General features: G+C 60.1%; 1 protein-coding gene across 3 annotated transcripts in view; it reads left to right on the plus strand.

Annotated features, from left to right (window-relative positions):
* Positions 1–845: 845 nt before the first annotated feature.
* Positions 846–13,059, plus strand: part of KCNN3 (potassium calcium-activated channel subfamily N member 3) — a 142,896-nt gene continuing 130,682 nt past the window's right edge. The window contains exon 1 of one of the 3 annotated variants that reach the window (XM_036344163.1): positions 846–1,754. In XM_036344163.1, the coding sequence (XP_036200056.1) occupies positions 846–1,754 (909 nt within the window). Of the gene's footprint in view, positions 1,755–2,680; positions 2,889–13,059 lie in introns of those variants that run through there. The other 2 variants (XM_036344164.1, XM_036344165.1) reach the window with 2 other exon arrangements.

Consider the following 13,059-nt stretch of genomic DNA (forward strand, 5'->3'; position numbering starts at 1 on the left):
GGAGGCAGGAGGGCGTGGGCCCCTCTGCTCTTTGACCTCGGAGTTGTTGCTCGACGTCTCTGAGCGCCGGCGTGTAAAGGAGGAGCACGGTGCTCACCTCCGAGGCTGTCTGGAGGATGTAAGTGGATAATACGTGTGAGACAACCTATGGCAGATCCTGGCCGCGAATAACTGTTTGTCTTCCCTGCTTCCTGCCCGCGAAACAGGGGGCACGGCTTCCCGGCTCAGGAGGCTCTCTGCCCCTCCTCCCCACTGCTTGCACCGCGTCCGGGGCTCCGGGTTTCTACCTGCGGGAGGAAAGGGGACGGCGGCTCCGCTCCCCGGCCGGGAGCGCAAACTACAGTTCCCAGCCGCCCCGTGCGGCCGCGGGGCTGGGAGCCGGGCGGCAGGCCCCGCCTCCTGGGCGGAGCGTAGCGGGGGGGCGGGGTTAGGCGGGGGTGGGAGGGTTAAGCCAAGCCAATGAGACCAGCTGCTAATAGGTGGGCTGGGCTTGCCATTTCACAGTGGCAGGAGGAGGAGAGCAAAGCTCTGGAGCCAGCGAGGAGTGGAGCTGAGCCCGGCCTCGCATGCTGCCAGAGGACCACCTCCCGAGACAGAGTTCTTCCCCCTCTTCTGCTCGCTCCCAGCGCCCCTGCCGCCCTCCCTTCCTGCCCAGTACAATGCATTCTTGACTGGCAGCGCCTGGACTCCTAGCAGCCCCGAGAGCCGGAGCAAGCCACAGGGAGGACGGGAGCCAGACACTCTGGTGGGAGCTCGGATGCCTGGCACTCTTTGAGGACATCTCTGGAGCAACGGTGGCTTTGGGGTGGGGGGTGGTGCTGCAGGCAACCCAGCCAGGCCCCAAGATGGACACTTCTGGGCACTTCCATGACTCGGGGGTGGGGGACCTGGATGAAGACCCCAAGTGCCCCTGTCCATCCTCCGGGGATGAGCAGCAGCAGCAGCAGCAACAGCCGCCACCAGCGCCAGCACCCCCGGCAGCCCCCCAGCAGCCCCCGGGACCCCTGTTGCAGCCTCAGCCTCAGCCTCAGCCTCAGCCTCAGCAGCAGCAGCAGCAGCAGCCACCGCATCCCTTGTCTCAGCTCGCCCAACTCCAGAGCCAGCCCGTGCACCCCGGCCTGCTCCACTCCTCTCCCACGGCTTTCAGGGCCCCCCCCTTGTCCAACTCCACCGCCATCCTCCACCCTTCCTCCAGGCAAGGCAGCCAGCTCAATCTCAATGACCACTTGCTTGGCCACTCTCCAAGTTCCACAGCCACAAGTGGGCCCGGTGGAGGCAGCCGGCACCGGCAGGCCAGCCCCCTGGTGCACCGGCGGGACAGCAACCCCTTCACGGAGATCGCCATGAGCTCCTGCAAGTACAGTGGTGGGGTCATGAAGCCCCTCAGCCGCCTCAGCGCCTCCCGGAGGAACCTCATCGAGGCTGAGCCCGAGGGCCAACCCCTCCAGCTCTTCAGCCCCGGCAACCCCCCCGAGATCGTCGTCTCCTCCCGGGAGGACAACCATGCCCACCAGACTCTGCTCCATCACCCCAATGCCACCCACAACCACCAGCACGCCGGCACCACCCCCAGCGGCACCACCTTCCCCAAAGCCAACAAGCGGAAAAACCAAAACATTGGCTATAAGCTGGGACACAGGAGGGCCCTGTTTGAAAAGAGAAAGCGGCTGAGTGACTATGCTCTGATTTTTGGGATGTTTGGAATTGTTGTTATGGTGATAGAGACCGAGCTCTCTTGGGGTTTGTACTCAAAGGTAGGGGCTGTGGTTTCTCTTTATACCTTGAACAAAAGGAATATATAGGTAGAGAGAGAGAGAGAGAATGATTGAGAGATTGATTGGGGAGAGCGGCGGTGGTGGTGGGGAGAGGCGGTTGCTCAATTATATTGAACACTCTAACTTCCCGTGGTTTTCCTTCTTCATCCTGGGAGAATTCATTCCTGGTTTTCTTGGTGGGAGGACATCCCCATGTACTGTGTCTAATTTGCAGACTCCGTGTTGGGGAGGATTAAAGAATCCCTTCTGAGAAATCTCCCCCCGGCCCCCCGCCCCCCCCACCCCGCCCGGCTCACCGGCACTAACGCATAACCCAGCAGCTTAACGCACCAATTAATTACACTCTGCCTGGGTGTGCTTGCCAGCTCCTGCGACTTCCCTCCTCTCCTCCCCTCCTTTCGCCACTCCATTTTCCCCGAGGATAAAAAAGAAATAAATGTCTGGGTGGGGGGTAGGGGGGCCACGCCAGTCCCTTCTCTCTCTGTCTGCTCCCTCTCTTCCCAAGTTTCTGTTTCCCTCCTCATCCCCGAGAGACTTAGGGCGGAATCCAAAAGCACCCGTGGCCCACGTCTCCCGGGGGCCTGGGATAAAAATACAGGTGGAGGAAGCGAGCGGCTCTTCCCTCAGGAAAGAGGGCTCAGAATAAACCTGCCGCTGCTCCTAAGCAGCCCCTGATAAAATGGCTACAGGTGTTCCCCGGGCAGAGCAGATGGGCACCGCCTTGGCACCAGCCTGGGGGTGGGGGGGAGCGCCTCTCCTTCGGATGGGATGACAAGGCTTCCCGGGCATCCCCGAGAGCCCGCTTCCCGCTCAGCCCCGTCCCCTCCCCTCCCGCCCCAGTGTCTCCTCTCGGGGGTAAATGAGGTGGAGTGTGTGTGTGTGTGTGTGTGTGTGTGAGTGCGCGCTGATGGAGCCGGCAGCGCCCACTTTCTCGTGGGGGAGCTGGCCCCGCGGCTCCAGCCTCGGTCCGGCTGGAGATGGAGGATGGGGGTCCCTCACAGGGGGGCTTGGAAACCGCGTCCTCCAAGGCGGTGGGCGTTGAGGAAGGTGGGTTTGTTCATGCTCCGCCTGCTGTGGGCTCAAAGGCTTGGAGACCCGGGGAGTCGCGGGCAGGTGGGTTTTTCCCATTTACCCCTCACCCCAATTTGTTGGTGTGTGTGTGTGTGCGCGCGCGTGCATGTGTGTGTGCGCCTCCTTGTTGCTGCATTTCTCACTTATTTGTCATTTTGGGCAGGGGGTGGCTGGGCAGGCTGCCTGTAGCTGGGAGGGGCTCAGCTGTTGGAGGTTTCAAATAGAGCTTGTTTCAGGCTGAGCACAGCTGCTGCGAGACTGTCACATTCCTTGTTGAAATCCAGCCGCTAAAACCTGGGAGGTGCTGATCGGATTTCCCATTCCCAGCCCGGAGCTCTAACCGGGGACGGGCAGACGGGCCGTTCTGGAAAGGGCTGGGGCAGAGCCAAGACTCCCAGGTGGAGGGTTCCCCGCAGGAACCTGGCCGCTCGCAGGGGCTCCCGGCTGAGCAGCTCCTAGAAGCTGCCTCCATCTAAATGCTCCAGGATTTGAATCCCTCAGCGCGCAGAAGCGAGTGGGGTTTCCCCCGGAATCGCAGTCACTTAGTCATTCCCTGTAATGAGCCTCTGAGTCTGCAGGTCCTTCTGCTCGCTGCCGACTCCCCTTCTGAGCCGCAGGGAGAGGGGGCTGCCACCCCCAGCGGGCTGGGCAGCCACCCTGAGCACAGCCCTGGCTCCCTCCAGTCACACCCCCTGGGGACCAGGGGCCCCTGCCGGGAAACGAATGCAGGCCCAAGTGCTGGGGGTGAGGGGAAGACAGCACCTCCTCTTTCAATGACCCCCGTGGTCAGCTCTTCCTAGAGACGGCCCCCCAGTGGGATCCGTGTGTGCACATTTGTTTTTTCATGCAATGGGGGGGGGGGGGTGGTCGCTGTGCAGCCAAGGGCTGGGAGCAGGTGCCATGCCCACGGAGTGTTCAGGGAGAGGGGCTTCCCCAGAGTCAGAGAAAGCGGGTTCTGGGGTGAAGGAAGGATGAAGTGACCCACGGGGCCAGGCTGTACCCTTTCGAAGATGGGGAGCCCCTGGTTGATGGCAGCACAGAGCGGGCAGCAACTGGGAAGGCCTTGCTCGCCTCCGCTGGTGAGACAGCCACTTCCTGTGCACCTGGGGTCGGCGCTGGTTATGAGTAGCAGGGCTCTCTCATTCCTCAGCCCCTCTGTCTGTCCGCCCATAATTGGGTCATTATGAAAGGAGGACGCTCTGGGTGTCTCCTCTGTCAGGCCTTGTGGACCCAGGAGGGGGTGAGGTGGCTACCCCTCTCTTCTCCTGTGGGCCAGCAGGGTTGTTTGAAAGACTCAGCCGGAAGTGTGAGTCCCAGCTCTGCCACTCCCGGTTGTGTGATCTTGGACAAGCCATGTAGCTTCTGCAAGCCTGTCTGCCCAGCCGCCAAGTGGGGAGAAGGGAGTTAGACTAGGCGTGGGGCGCTGCGTGCAGTGCCTGCTGGATAACCAGGGCCTATTGTTGTTATTAATAATGATGGTACGGACGAGAGGAAAAGGAATGTCTTTTTCCTGTTATCTCCTTCTGGCTCCCGAATTAGTTGGGGCCTTCAAGGATTGGGAAGGAAGACTTGTTGATGGAGTCGAGAAGTTGTATCTCGGAGGGAGAAGTTCTGAGAAGGGGCTAGGTCTTCTCACTGGCACGCTCTTGCCACGTGGGTCTGTTGTAGGGGAGGTGGACGTCTGTTCCCTGGCCTCGTGGGGGAACTGGCTGTGTTGTGACAGGGGGGTTTGGGTGAGAACGAAGAACCACCAACAGGGGGAACTCAGAGTTGGTAGTGGGCCTGGGGTGGGGTGGGTGATGGTTTCTTTTGCTGGAGAACTTGTGCCTCTGGTTGGCTCCGCGTGTCTGGAAGCAGGAGGATGGGTAATTCTCACCAGGTTGGGTAATTCTGCACTGATGGGGGCAGTTCCCACTCAGAGGGCCCTGGGGAGAGGGACACCTCCCCCCCTCCCCCCCATGTGACTAAAGACTACCAACCCTGGGCCTGAGCTGCTTTCGGAAGTTCTCTGCTTTTATCCATGGAGCCGTGGCCTTCCTGTGTGTCTGTGTTTGACTGATATCTGTTCCTGGTGGAGAAATCCGCCCTGAGGCTGGGCTCTCTTGAGATGAACATGGCATGTCCCTGAGCGCATCCAAAGTTAGTGCAGAAGGGAGCCAGGGAGAGGAGGTATGACATAGGGACAGAGCCATCCTGGCCCCCCTTCACCAGCCCTCTGTGAAGTTGGGGAAGGAAGATGGGCTGAGGCGGGGCTCAGATAGCAGGAGAGCGGTTCATTCTTGTGAGGCCACACTCACAAGATGGCCCGACCTGGCTGCTAGTGCTTCTGCACCCCTGAGCTGAATGAGGCGGCCAGGTTTGTTTGTTTGTTGGTCATGGGTGAGTTCACCCGAGGGCTTACACATCATGACGCGGCCAGGCTGAGAGAGCCTGTTGAGGAATCGTGGTGACGGTGTCTCTAGCACGTTAGTGTCAGTTGGAGGAGGCAATGAGGACTCGGGGAGGCCTTCCTGGCATTCTGTATTTTCTCCCGGGGCTGGTTGGAGGCACACCCACTCCATCGCCTCACTCTGCCTGCTGTGTTTTCTCTACGGGATTGGGATCGGGAGAGAGTTGGGGCTGGGCCCGGCTCGGCCTGTCCTCCCCTCCTCCCCAGGCTCTGGCCTCCTGCACCTCCCCCTGCCGTCCTGCTGGTGGCTGGGCTGGTACCTCTCTTCAGTCTGTCCAGCTGGCAGTCCCAGGCGGACCCTGTTTCTCAGGGGCCTCATGAGTCATCTCAGGGGCGGCTGGGAAATGCTGGTGCAGCAGGTGGCTCTGTTTCCAATTTTCACAACCTCAAACCGCTCTCCACCCCTGGCCTCACAATTTATCTGAGTTTCACTTCCTCGGCCCCACCCTGTGCCCACCCCTGCCCGCTCCACCAACTTCCTGCCCCTCTGCTCTGCCCGCTCCCCCTGCCTGGCCTTGTTACCCAGGCCATGGCACAGGAGCTGCTGTGGCAGTCCTACCTGGCTGTCCTGTCTCTCCCATGCATGGCTGTCTTTCTCATCTCCAGTTACACCTCCATCTTCAGACCACCGCGTGGGAAGCCCCCTGAAAAGGACTGACTTCTCTGCACGCCCAGGGGAGCGTGGCTCCTGACCATTCACTCTTCAAGGCGGGGTGGGGGCCCCTCAGGGCCAGCTCATAGGGGTCCGTGATCCATCCCAGCCTGTAGCCTGCGGTGGTGTAGGATCCCTGGTTCCAGCTCCCCTGACCCCTGCCCTGCTGGCCATGGAGGCCTTGTTGGCAGAAAGGCAGAGCAGCAGCTGGGCTTAGCTGGGCGCATGGCCTCACCTGCCAGACCCAGGAGCTGCCTGGGGCAGGTGTGTGGCTGCGGGGCATGTCCCATTGTCTGTGGTGTCAGGCATGTTGGGAAAGTAAGAATAGGCCAGACCCTTTTCATGGACCCTCCACGTGGGAGGACCTGTAGGACCGGGTTGCAGAAGGCAGGAGATTCTATAAGCCATTGGCTACAGGCAGGAGCGGAGAGCCAGGGACCATGCCCCCCACTTTCCCCCCAAACATTGTATCTTCACGGGTCACAATGAGTGTCTTGGCCTAAGGAGACAAGTGTAGCTCTGGGAAGGCGAGAACAAGGCCCATCCAGGTTGCTGGCCACTTTCTTTATAACCTTGTGGACAGTCTGCCATGAATTAACCATATGTAACCCACAGAGGGGACAGCTCACTTTTATATATGCTTCTCCTTTGCCTGTCATCACACTATTTATAACTGTCCCGGGGAAAGACTTCATAATGCGCCCCGACTTCCCTTCCCCGCAGGCGGCATGGCCTGCCTGGGCGCTGGCATCCCCGCGGGGCCTGTATCTGCTGCCCGGGCTAGTGAGCGAGCTGGGGTGGCCTTCCCCCCTCAGGGAGCCGCCCTGGGAGGCCGTGGTCCAAGGACCTGCTCTGCATCACGCGAGGCAAAGAGAACACGATGAGACGCGATTTGAGTCACCTCTGTGGGGAGGCTGAGGCCTGGATGGAAACGTAAGATCAGAACAGAAAGCTTTGGTTTGTTGCCGTTGTTTGTAACGCACGTTGGAGGAGAAACCGAGAGTGAGAGGAGGGTGGCGAGGGGGCGGCGGTGTGTGGCGAGACCCGCCTTACTCCACTCAGAGGCAGGAGGCCGGGCTGTTCATTCGTGGCTGGTTTTCTTCTTTCTTTCAAAACCCCAAAGGGAGAGAGAGAAAAAGAAGAAAGCACCCATTTCTCTTTAAATAACGAGGGTGGGGAATTCGAGGACCGTGCTGTTCCAGGAGCTGCGGGGAGGAGCAGGCTCCTGCCTTTCTTCTGCTGAGGAGAGTCCCGGGAGGCGAGTGGGCTGAGGTGCCCGCTCCCACCCTGCCACTCCACCCAGGAGCTCGGCCGAGGAAGGAGGGAGGAAGGGCTGGGCTGGGGCAGGGCCGGCTCTGCACGGGGGGGGGGGGGGGGGGGGGGGGGGCCCAGGAAGGCTGCTGGGTGACAGGAGGGGAAGGCAGGGACCGTTTGAGAAGCTCTGCACCAGCTTCACCCTCGAGAGTGTATGGGCCAGAGCCCAGTGCTGGGAAGTGTTGGGACAGAAGGAACTTTCAGAGAGAGAGAGAGAGAGAGAGAGAGAGAGAGAGAGAGAGAGAGCGAGCTTGGTGGGGGGCGGGGGAGACCAGTGCAGGGACCCAGGAAAGACAATGTCCTGGGGGGTGGCCAGGGCCAGGATCACTCTGGGGGCAACCTGGGTCCAGGGGAGATTGTGGACAGGCCCCCGGCCAGCGCTCAGGGTGCCTCCCCACCCGGAGGTCTGGTGACACCGCCTGCCCTGGGGCAGCGCTGCTGAAGCCGGGAGGGCGAGGTGTGGGCACTACAGAGAGAACCAGATCCATCCCTCGGAGGCCTGGGCTGCCGGGGGAGGCGGGGGGGGGGGGGGTGCCCCACAGCCCCACAGCCCCGCCCCTGGTGAGCCAGCAGGCCCCACGCCCAGCGGGGCACTTCTGCACACAGCTAGGGGCCTCTCCCCAGCACTGGCTGCAGGACTGCGTATGGGGGTGACCTCACAGGCTCGGCATTTCCACCCCACGAGGTATCTTCATGCTGTTCCTCAGGACCCCACCATGGCCCCGGGAGTCCAGGCAATCAGCAGCATCTCACAGATGAGGACGCTGAGCCGCAAAGGGGCTGAGTCGCTCGCTCCAGCTGCCCCTCTCAGGAGAGACGGTTCTAGAGCCAGGGCTCAAATCTCCAGCGCGGGGCTTGCCTCCCTGTTCCAACCCCCACCAGGGGCCTCTGCTGGGATCCGAGTGGGGGAGCCTCCAAGGGCTTTTCCGTCCCTGGTTCTGGAATTTTCTCCTTCATCCTCGAGTCCCAGTTTCCCGCTGCCCTGGCGTGAGGCTTTGTTGAGCTCGGTCACGGGCGGCGGTGCTGAAGAACAGCCCGTCTCTGCCCGCGGGAGCTCTGGGGAGGTGCTCCCCCTCTTGCTTCTGACGTGTGGTGGGGCCTTTGTCGAGCCCGTTGACCTCTCCGGGCCCCTGTTTCTCCGGCTTTAAAATGAGGCCAGGCTCTGGTGCTGAGCTCCCTTTCCGCTCCTAAGCATCCTGACGCGGCCAAGGTCCATAGTCCTCAAACTCATGTTCGTGAGGCGCGTCAGGCCTGCACCTGGGGACCACCCACTCCGGTGGGCTGCGGCTCCTGGGGTGGGTGCTGGGAGCACTGAGGACAGAGTCCACGATTTGGAACGTTGGGGAGGCTCCCTGAAGGAGGGAGGGTGGCCCCTGAAGACTAGACAGACCAAGATGGGAAGGTCCCTGTCAGGGGGCCTTACGAGTATGAGAACGTTGGGAGCCTGGGCAGGGGGCAGAGTGGGTAGGGAATGGAGCTGGGCTGTTCCTGTCATGTGCACAGGGGCAGGATGGGAGGGAGGAGGAGCCTGGGAAAGTTCTTGCTGGGGGACGGGGGTGTCATCCTAGGAGGTTCTGAGCAGGGAGCAAGCCACTCTGCCCAGGACGAGGGCATGGGGTGATCTCGTAGTTAGTTGTCATCTGTAATTGTTGGGGGCTCAGAGTTCTGCACCCTCGGGCCCTGGAGACCTGCTTCTGTTCTTCTGTAATTGGTCATCTTAGTTGGCGCAGCCAGCCTGCCGTGGTGGTGGAGGACTTGGGCTCTGGGTTCAAATCCGGCCTCGGTTGCATACCAGTGGTGGGTCCTCAGGGAGTGGACTGAATTTGAAGCCCATTTCCCAGATGTTCAGAGAGAATCACAGCCCCTGCCTATGGCACAGCACCCAGTCCAGAGCTGGCTGGGTACACAGTGACTCTTGAGGTCTGCCAGCTGTTGCTTTTATGGGACCAGTGCTTAGAAGACGCCCCCCCTCCCCCCCAGCCACCCCGGGGACCACAGAGGGCACGCATGCACAGGCCAGCCCTCCACTCAGGTGGCCAGAAGGGGCTCTGGAAGAGGACGCACATGTGTTACATGCCCCCTTTCTCATAACATCCAGTGGCCTCACCTGGGCAAGGCACCCGGTCGAGTTTCCGGGTGGGGCCTGCGGGTGACTCAGCACATTGAGAGGGAGACAGGCTGTGCTTTGGAGGGCAGGGCTGTCTGGCCTGGGCTTCTGGAGCCTCCTTACCTCATGGGACCCAGTTATTCTACACTCGGAGCCAGCGATCTATGGCCTGGGCACAGCTCATTGGGTGTGGACATGGGACTGGGACAGGTGGAAGGAGAACAGAAATAAGCCCATGAAGCCAGGCCAGAGGCAGCGAGACCTTGAGGACAGTCAGGGGACATGTGAGGACCAGGCAGAGAGGCTGGGAGCCCAGGACAATGGGGCGGGGCCACCAGGAAGCGGTCCCAGGACAGACCAGGGAGGACAAGAAATGCCAGGACTTTTCCTGTGTCTTTAGGAGAACACGTTCCCTTCAAGGCTTGCCAAAGGGCACCTTTTTAAAAAAATATATTTTATTGATTTTTTACAGAGAGGAAGGGAGAGGGATAGAGAGTTAGAAACATTGATGAGAGAGAAACATTGATCAGCTGCCTCCTGCACACCCCCTACTGGGGGATGTGCCTGCAACCCAGGTACATGCCCTTGACCATAATCGAACCTGGGACCCTTGAGTCGGCAGGCTGACGCTCTATCCACTGAGCCAAACCGGTTAGGACAAAGGACACCTTCTTGAATGCCAAAGGCTGTGGGGGGTGTGAATCCAGGTTCTCTCTATCCTTCCTTTGGCAGGTGGTCACCCTCCCACGGGGCGCTAAGGGGCACGACGAGCCGTGGGTGGGAGAGGGGCGTGCCAGGGGGTCAGGGCTGGCCTGGCGTGGAGGTCATTTATTTTCTTTTGCCCAAGACCTGGCCGCAAGGTAACCAGAGCTGTAGTCTCAGTAGAGCCCGGGTGACACTAATGAACAACATGCAAATGATGTGTGAAATAATATGCAAATTGGCATCTGTGATTTCTGAGCCGGCTTGCTGGGCATCGTTCTTAAAGGACAGGCACGGTGCTCAGTGTCGAATGGACGGGAGGCTGCCTCAGAGGACACTCCCTCAGGGACTGAGCCGGCTGTGCCTGCGGGAGCTGTTGTTCGGTGTTTTGCTTGAGGCAGGTGATCTGCAGGAGGGAGAGACTGCCCTGGGGCTAATCCTGGCCCTCCCTCTTTTTTTTTTTTTTTTTTTTTAAATATATTTTATTGATTTTTTACAGACAGGAAGGGAGAGGGACAGAGAGTTAGAAACATCGATCAGCTGCCTCCTGCACACCCCCCACTGGGGATGTGCCCGCAACCAAGGCACATGCCCTTGACCGGAATCGAACCTGGGACCCTTCAGTTCGCAGGCCAACGCTCTATCCACTGAGCCAAACTGGTCAGGGCTGGCCCTCCCTCTTGATGCCGGGTGGCCTCAAGGTCACCGTCTCAAACTCTCCGAGCCTTAGTTTCCCCATTTGTGCACGGAGATAGCGGCGTTCACCAGTCTGGTGAGAATTAAACGGATAGTGGTTGGGCAAGTGGCCAGCCCGGTGGCTGGCATAGTCCAGACTGCCACCAAATGGCACTTTGTCCCTGCACCTTGGCAGAGCTGGCACCTGCCTGCACCCTCACAAGGTTCCTCCGCAAGGACTTTTGCAGAGCCTTTTCTTCTTTTTAAGGAGATTTCTGATTTAACAAATTGGGGCCTAGCCATTTTCTCTCTTTCCTGGCTCCCACTGAATAGGATGTTGGCTTGCTCAGCGCGTCCCCGAATAGCTCCCACATGTGGGAGTGCCCAGCACCGCCGACAGGTGACGGTACCTGCCTCCGAGGCGAGGGCTGGGAGTGAGCGTGCTGCTCTGGGTTCTTACTCTGCCTTGGGAGGGGCTCAGGGCTGGATGGCGCTGGTGGGATGATCCAGAGGAGGCCTCCTCTGAGGGCCGCTGGGGGCATAGCTGGCCCAGAGTGGCACCAGACCTTCCTGAATGGCCAAACAGGACAGGCCCACCAGTTGTGCCAGCTGGGTGGGCAGGCCCCTGTGAAGGCTTCCCAGCTCGGAGGAAGGCAGGATAGGTGCTATCCTTCACGTATAGGACCTCAAGGCCCAGAGAGGTTAGGTGACTTGTCCAAAGCCACTCAGCATTGTGAGTGGCAAGGGTGCAGCTGGCATCCAGGACTTCCCACTGAGCACCCGCTCTGCGTCAGGCCCCATCCTACCTCCCAGGAAGGCAAAGGTCTGAGCCCTTGAGGATCAAGCCAGCTCCAGGGGCCTGTCCTCAGCAATATGTTTGCTCTCCACCCACCCTTCCTTAAAGAGCTCCGGCTTTCAGCACAGACCTGGGTTCAAGTCCCAGCTGCGCACTACTGAGCTGTGTGGCCCTTTTTATTGGAAAAGGAGGTTCCTAACTCCTTTTGCTGAGGGGGGGAAGGTGGAGGATTCACCCAGTGCCGACAGCCCCAGGGCTCTCTGGTCCATGCTGGCCCCTGGCAGGTGTGGCCTTGGTGGCTGTTTGCGAGCTCAGTGGCCACGGGGTCATATGAAGTCCCCCATAGCTGGACCCATGCTCCCCTGGCCCCTGCTCCAGGCTGGACCTGGCATTGCCCTGATCCGGGGGGGAGTAAAGGTGCTGGGCCAGGGGGAGGGCATTTTGGCATCAGATGCCAGACTGGGCCCACCCTGTGTGCCAGCGATGGGAAGATTAGGGTTCCCAGGAGTAGCATGAAGTGGATTTGAGCCAAGAGCGAGCCCAGGATGGAGGTTGGTTATGAGGGTTTCCTCATGGGTAGATGGGATCATCTGTAACTCTGCCATCAGCCGCTCAGAGACTGTGCCGCGCTCAGACCACGGAACGTCTTTCCCTTTCCATAAAAATGACCCCAGGCAACTCGGAGCTTTATTCAGGACTGGAAAGAGGGATAGATAGGGGAGGGGAAGAACACGACATTTAATAAGGGCCTACTGTGCGCGTTCACACATCTCATCTCAACTCTCACAACAATCTCCCTTCCACTTGCCCCGGGTCTCACAGCCAGGAAACGGCAGAGTTGGGATTCGAACCCAGGAGTGTCCTCAAAGCCCCACGCCCTGTGCGACAGACATGCTTTTGCAGATCACCTCCTGACCTGGGCTCTTTTGAGCCAAAAGGCTGTTCTTGCTCTCTCCACCTTGGCCCCCTCCCGCCCTGGCCCCTTACTGTGCCACCCTCGCTGCCTGCCAGCCTCACCGGCCTCCCTAGATGATTCGAGCCCTGGAGGGAGGGGGGAGACCATCAGTTTAGACACAGAGGGTTGACCCTCCAGGAGTCCTGGGTACATTGACAGGGAGGACCTGGCCCTGGGGCTGAGGCTGGGCTCCGGAGGGCTCTGTGGGGTCAGCCGAGCAGCCAGCGGCGTGCGCTTTGGTGTCCATGTCCCAGGTGTGTGGCTTCCTGGCCGCGCAAGGAGAGTTAGAAGAGAGGACGCTGAGCTCTGGGAGCCTCAGTCTCCAGGTCTGCGACTAGGGTGGTGGTTTCACCCTCATGGGGACTGTGTTGTGAAGAGCAAAGGAGACAGGACTCAGCGCTGAACTCCTGGAAAAGGGCTTGGTTAACAAGGGCTTCGGTTAATTTTCTCATTGTCTGACTGTAAACTCCACGCCCGGAAGGCTAGATTGAGCTCCCTGACCATCTGTTTGCTGGTCTGGCCAGCAGGCGTCCCCGGGGCCCATATGGCCGCATTTCTGCCCC

The sequence above is a fragment of the Myotis myotis genome, unplaced genomic scaffold (genome assembly GCF_014108235.1).
Source record: "Myotis myotis isolate mMyoMyo1 unplaced genomic scaffold, mMyoMyo1.p scaffold_m19_p_18, whole genome shotgun sequence".
NCBI classification, from domain to species: Eukaryota; Metazoa; Chordata; class Mammalia; order Chiroptera; family Vespertilionidae; genus Myotis; species Myotis myotis.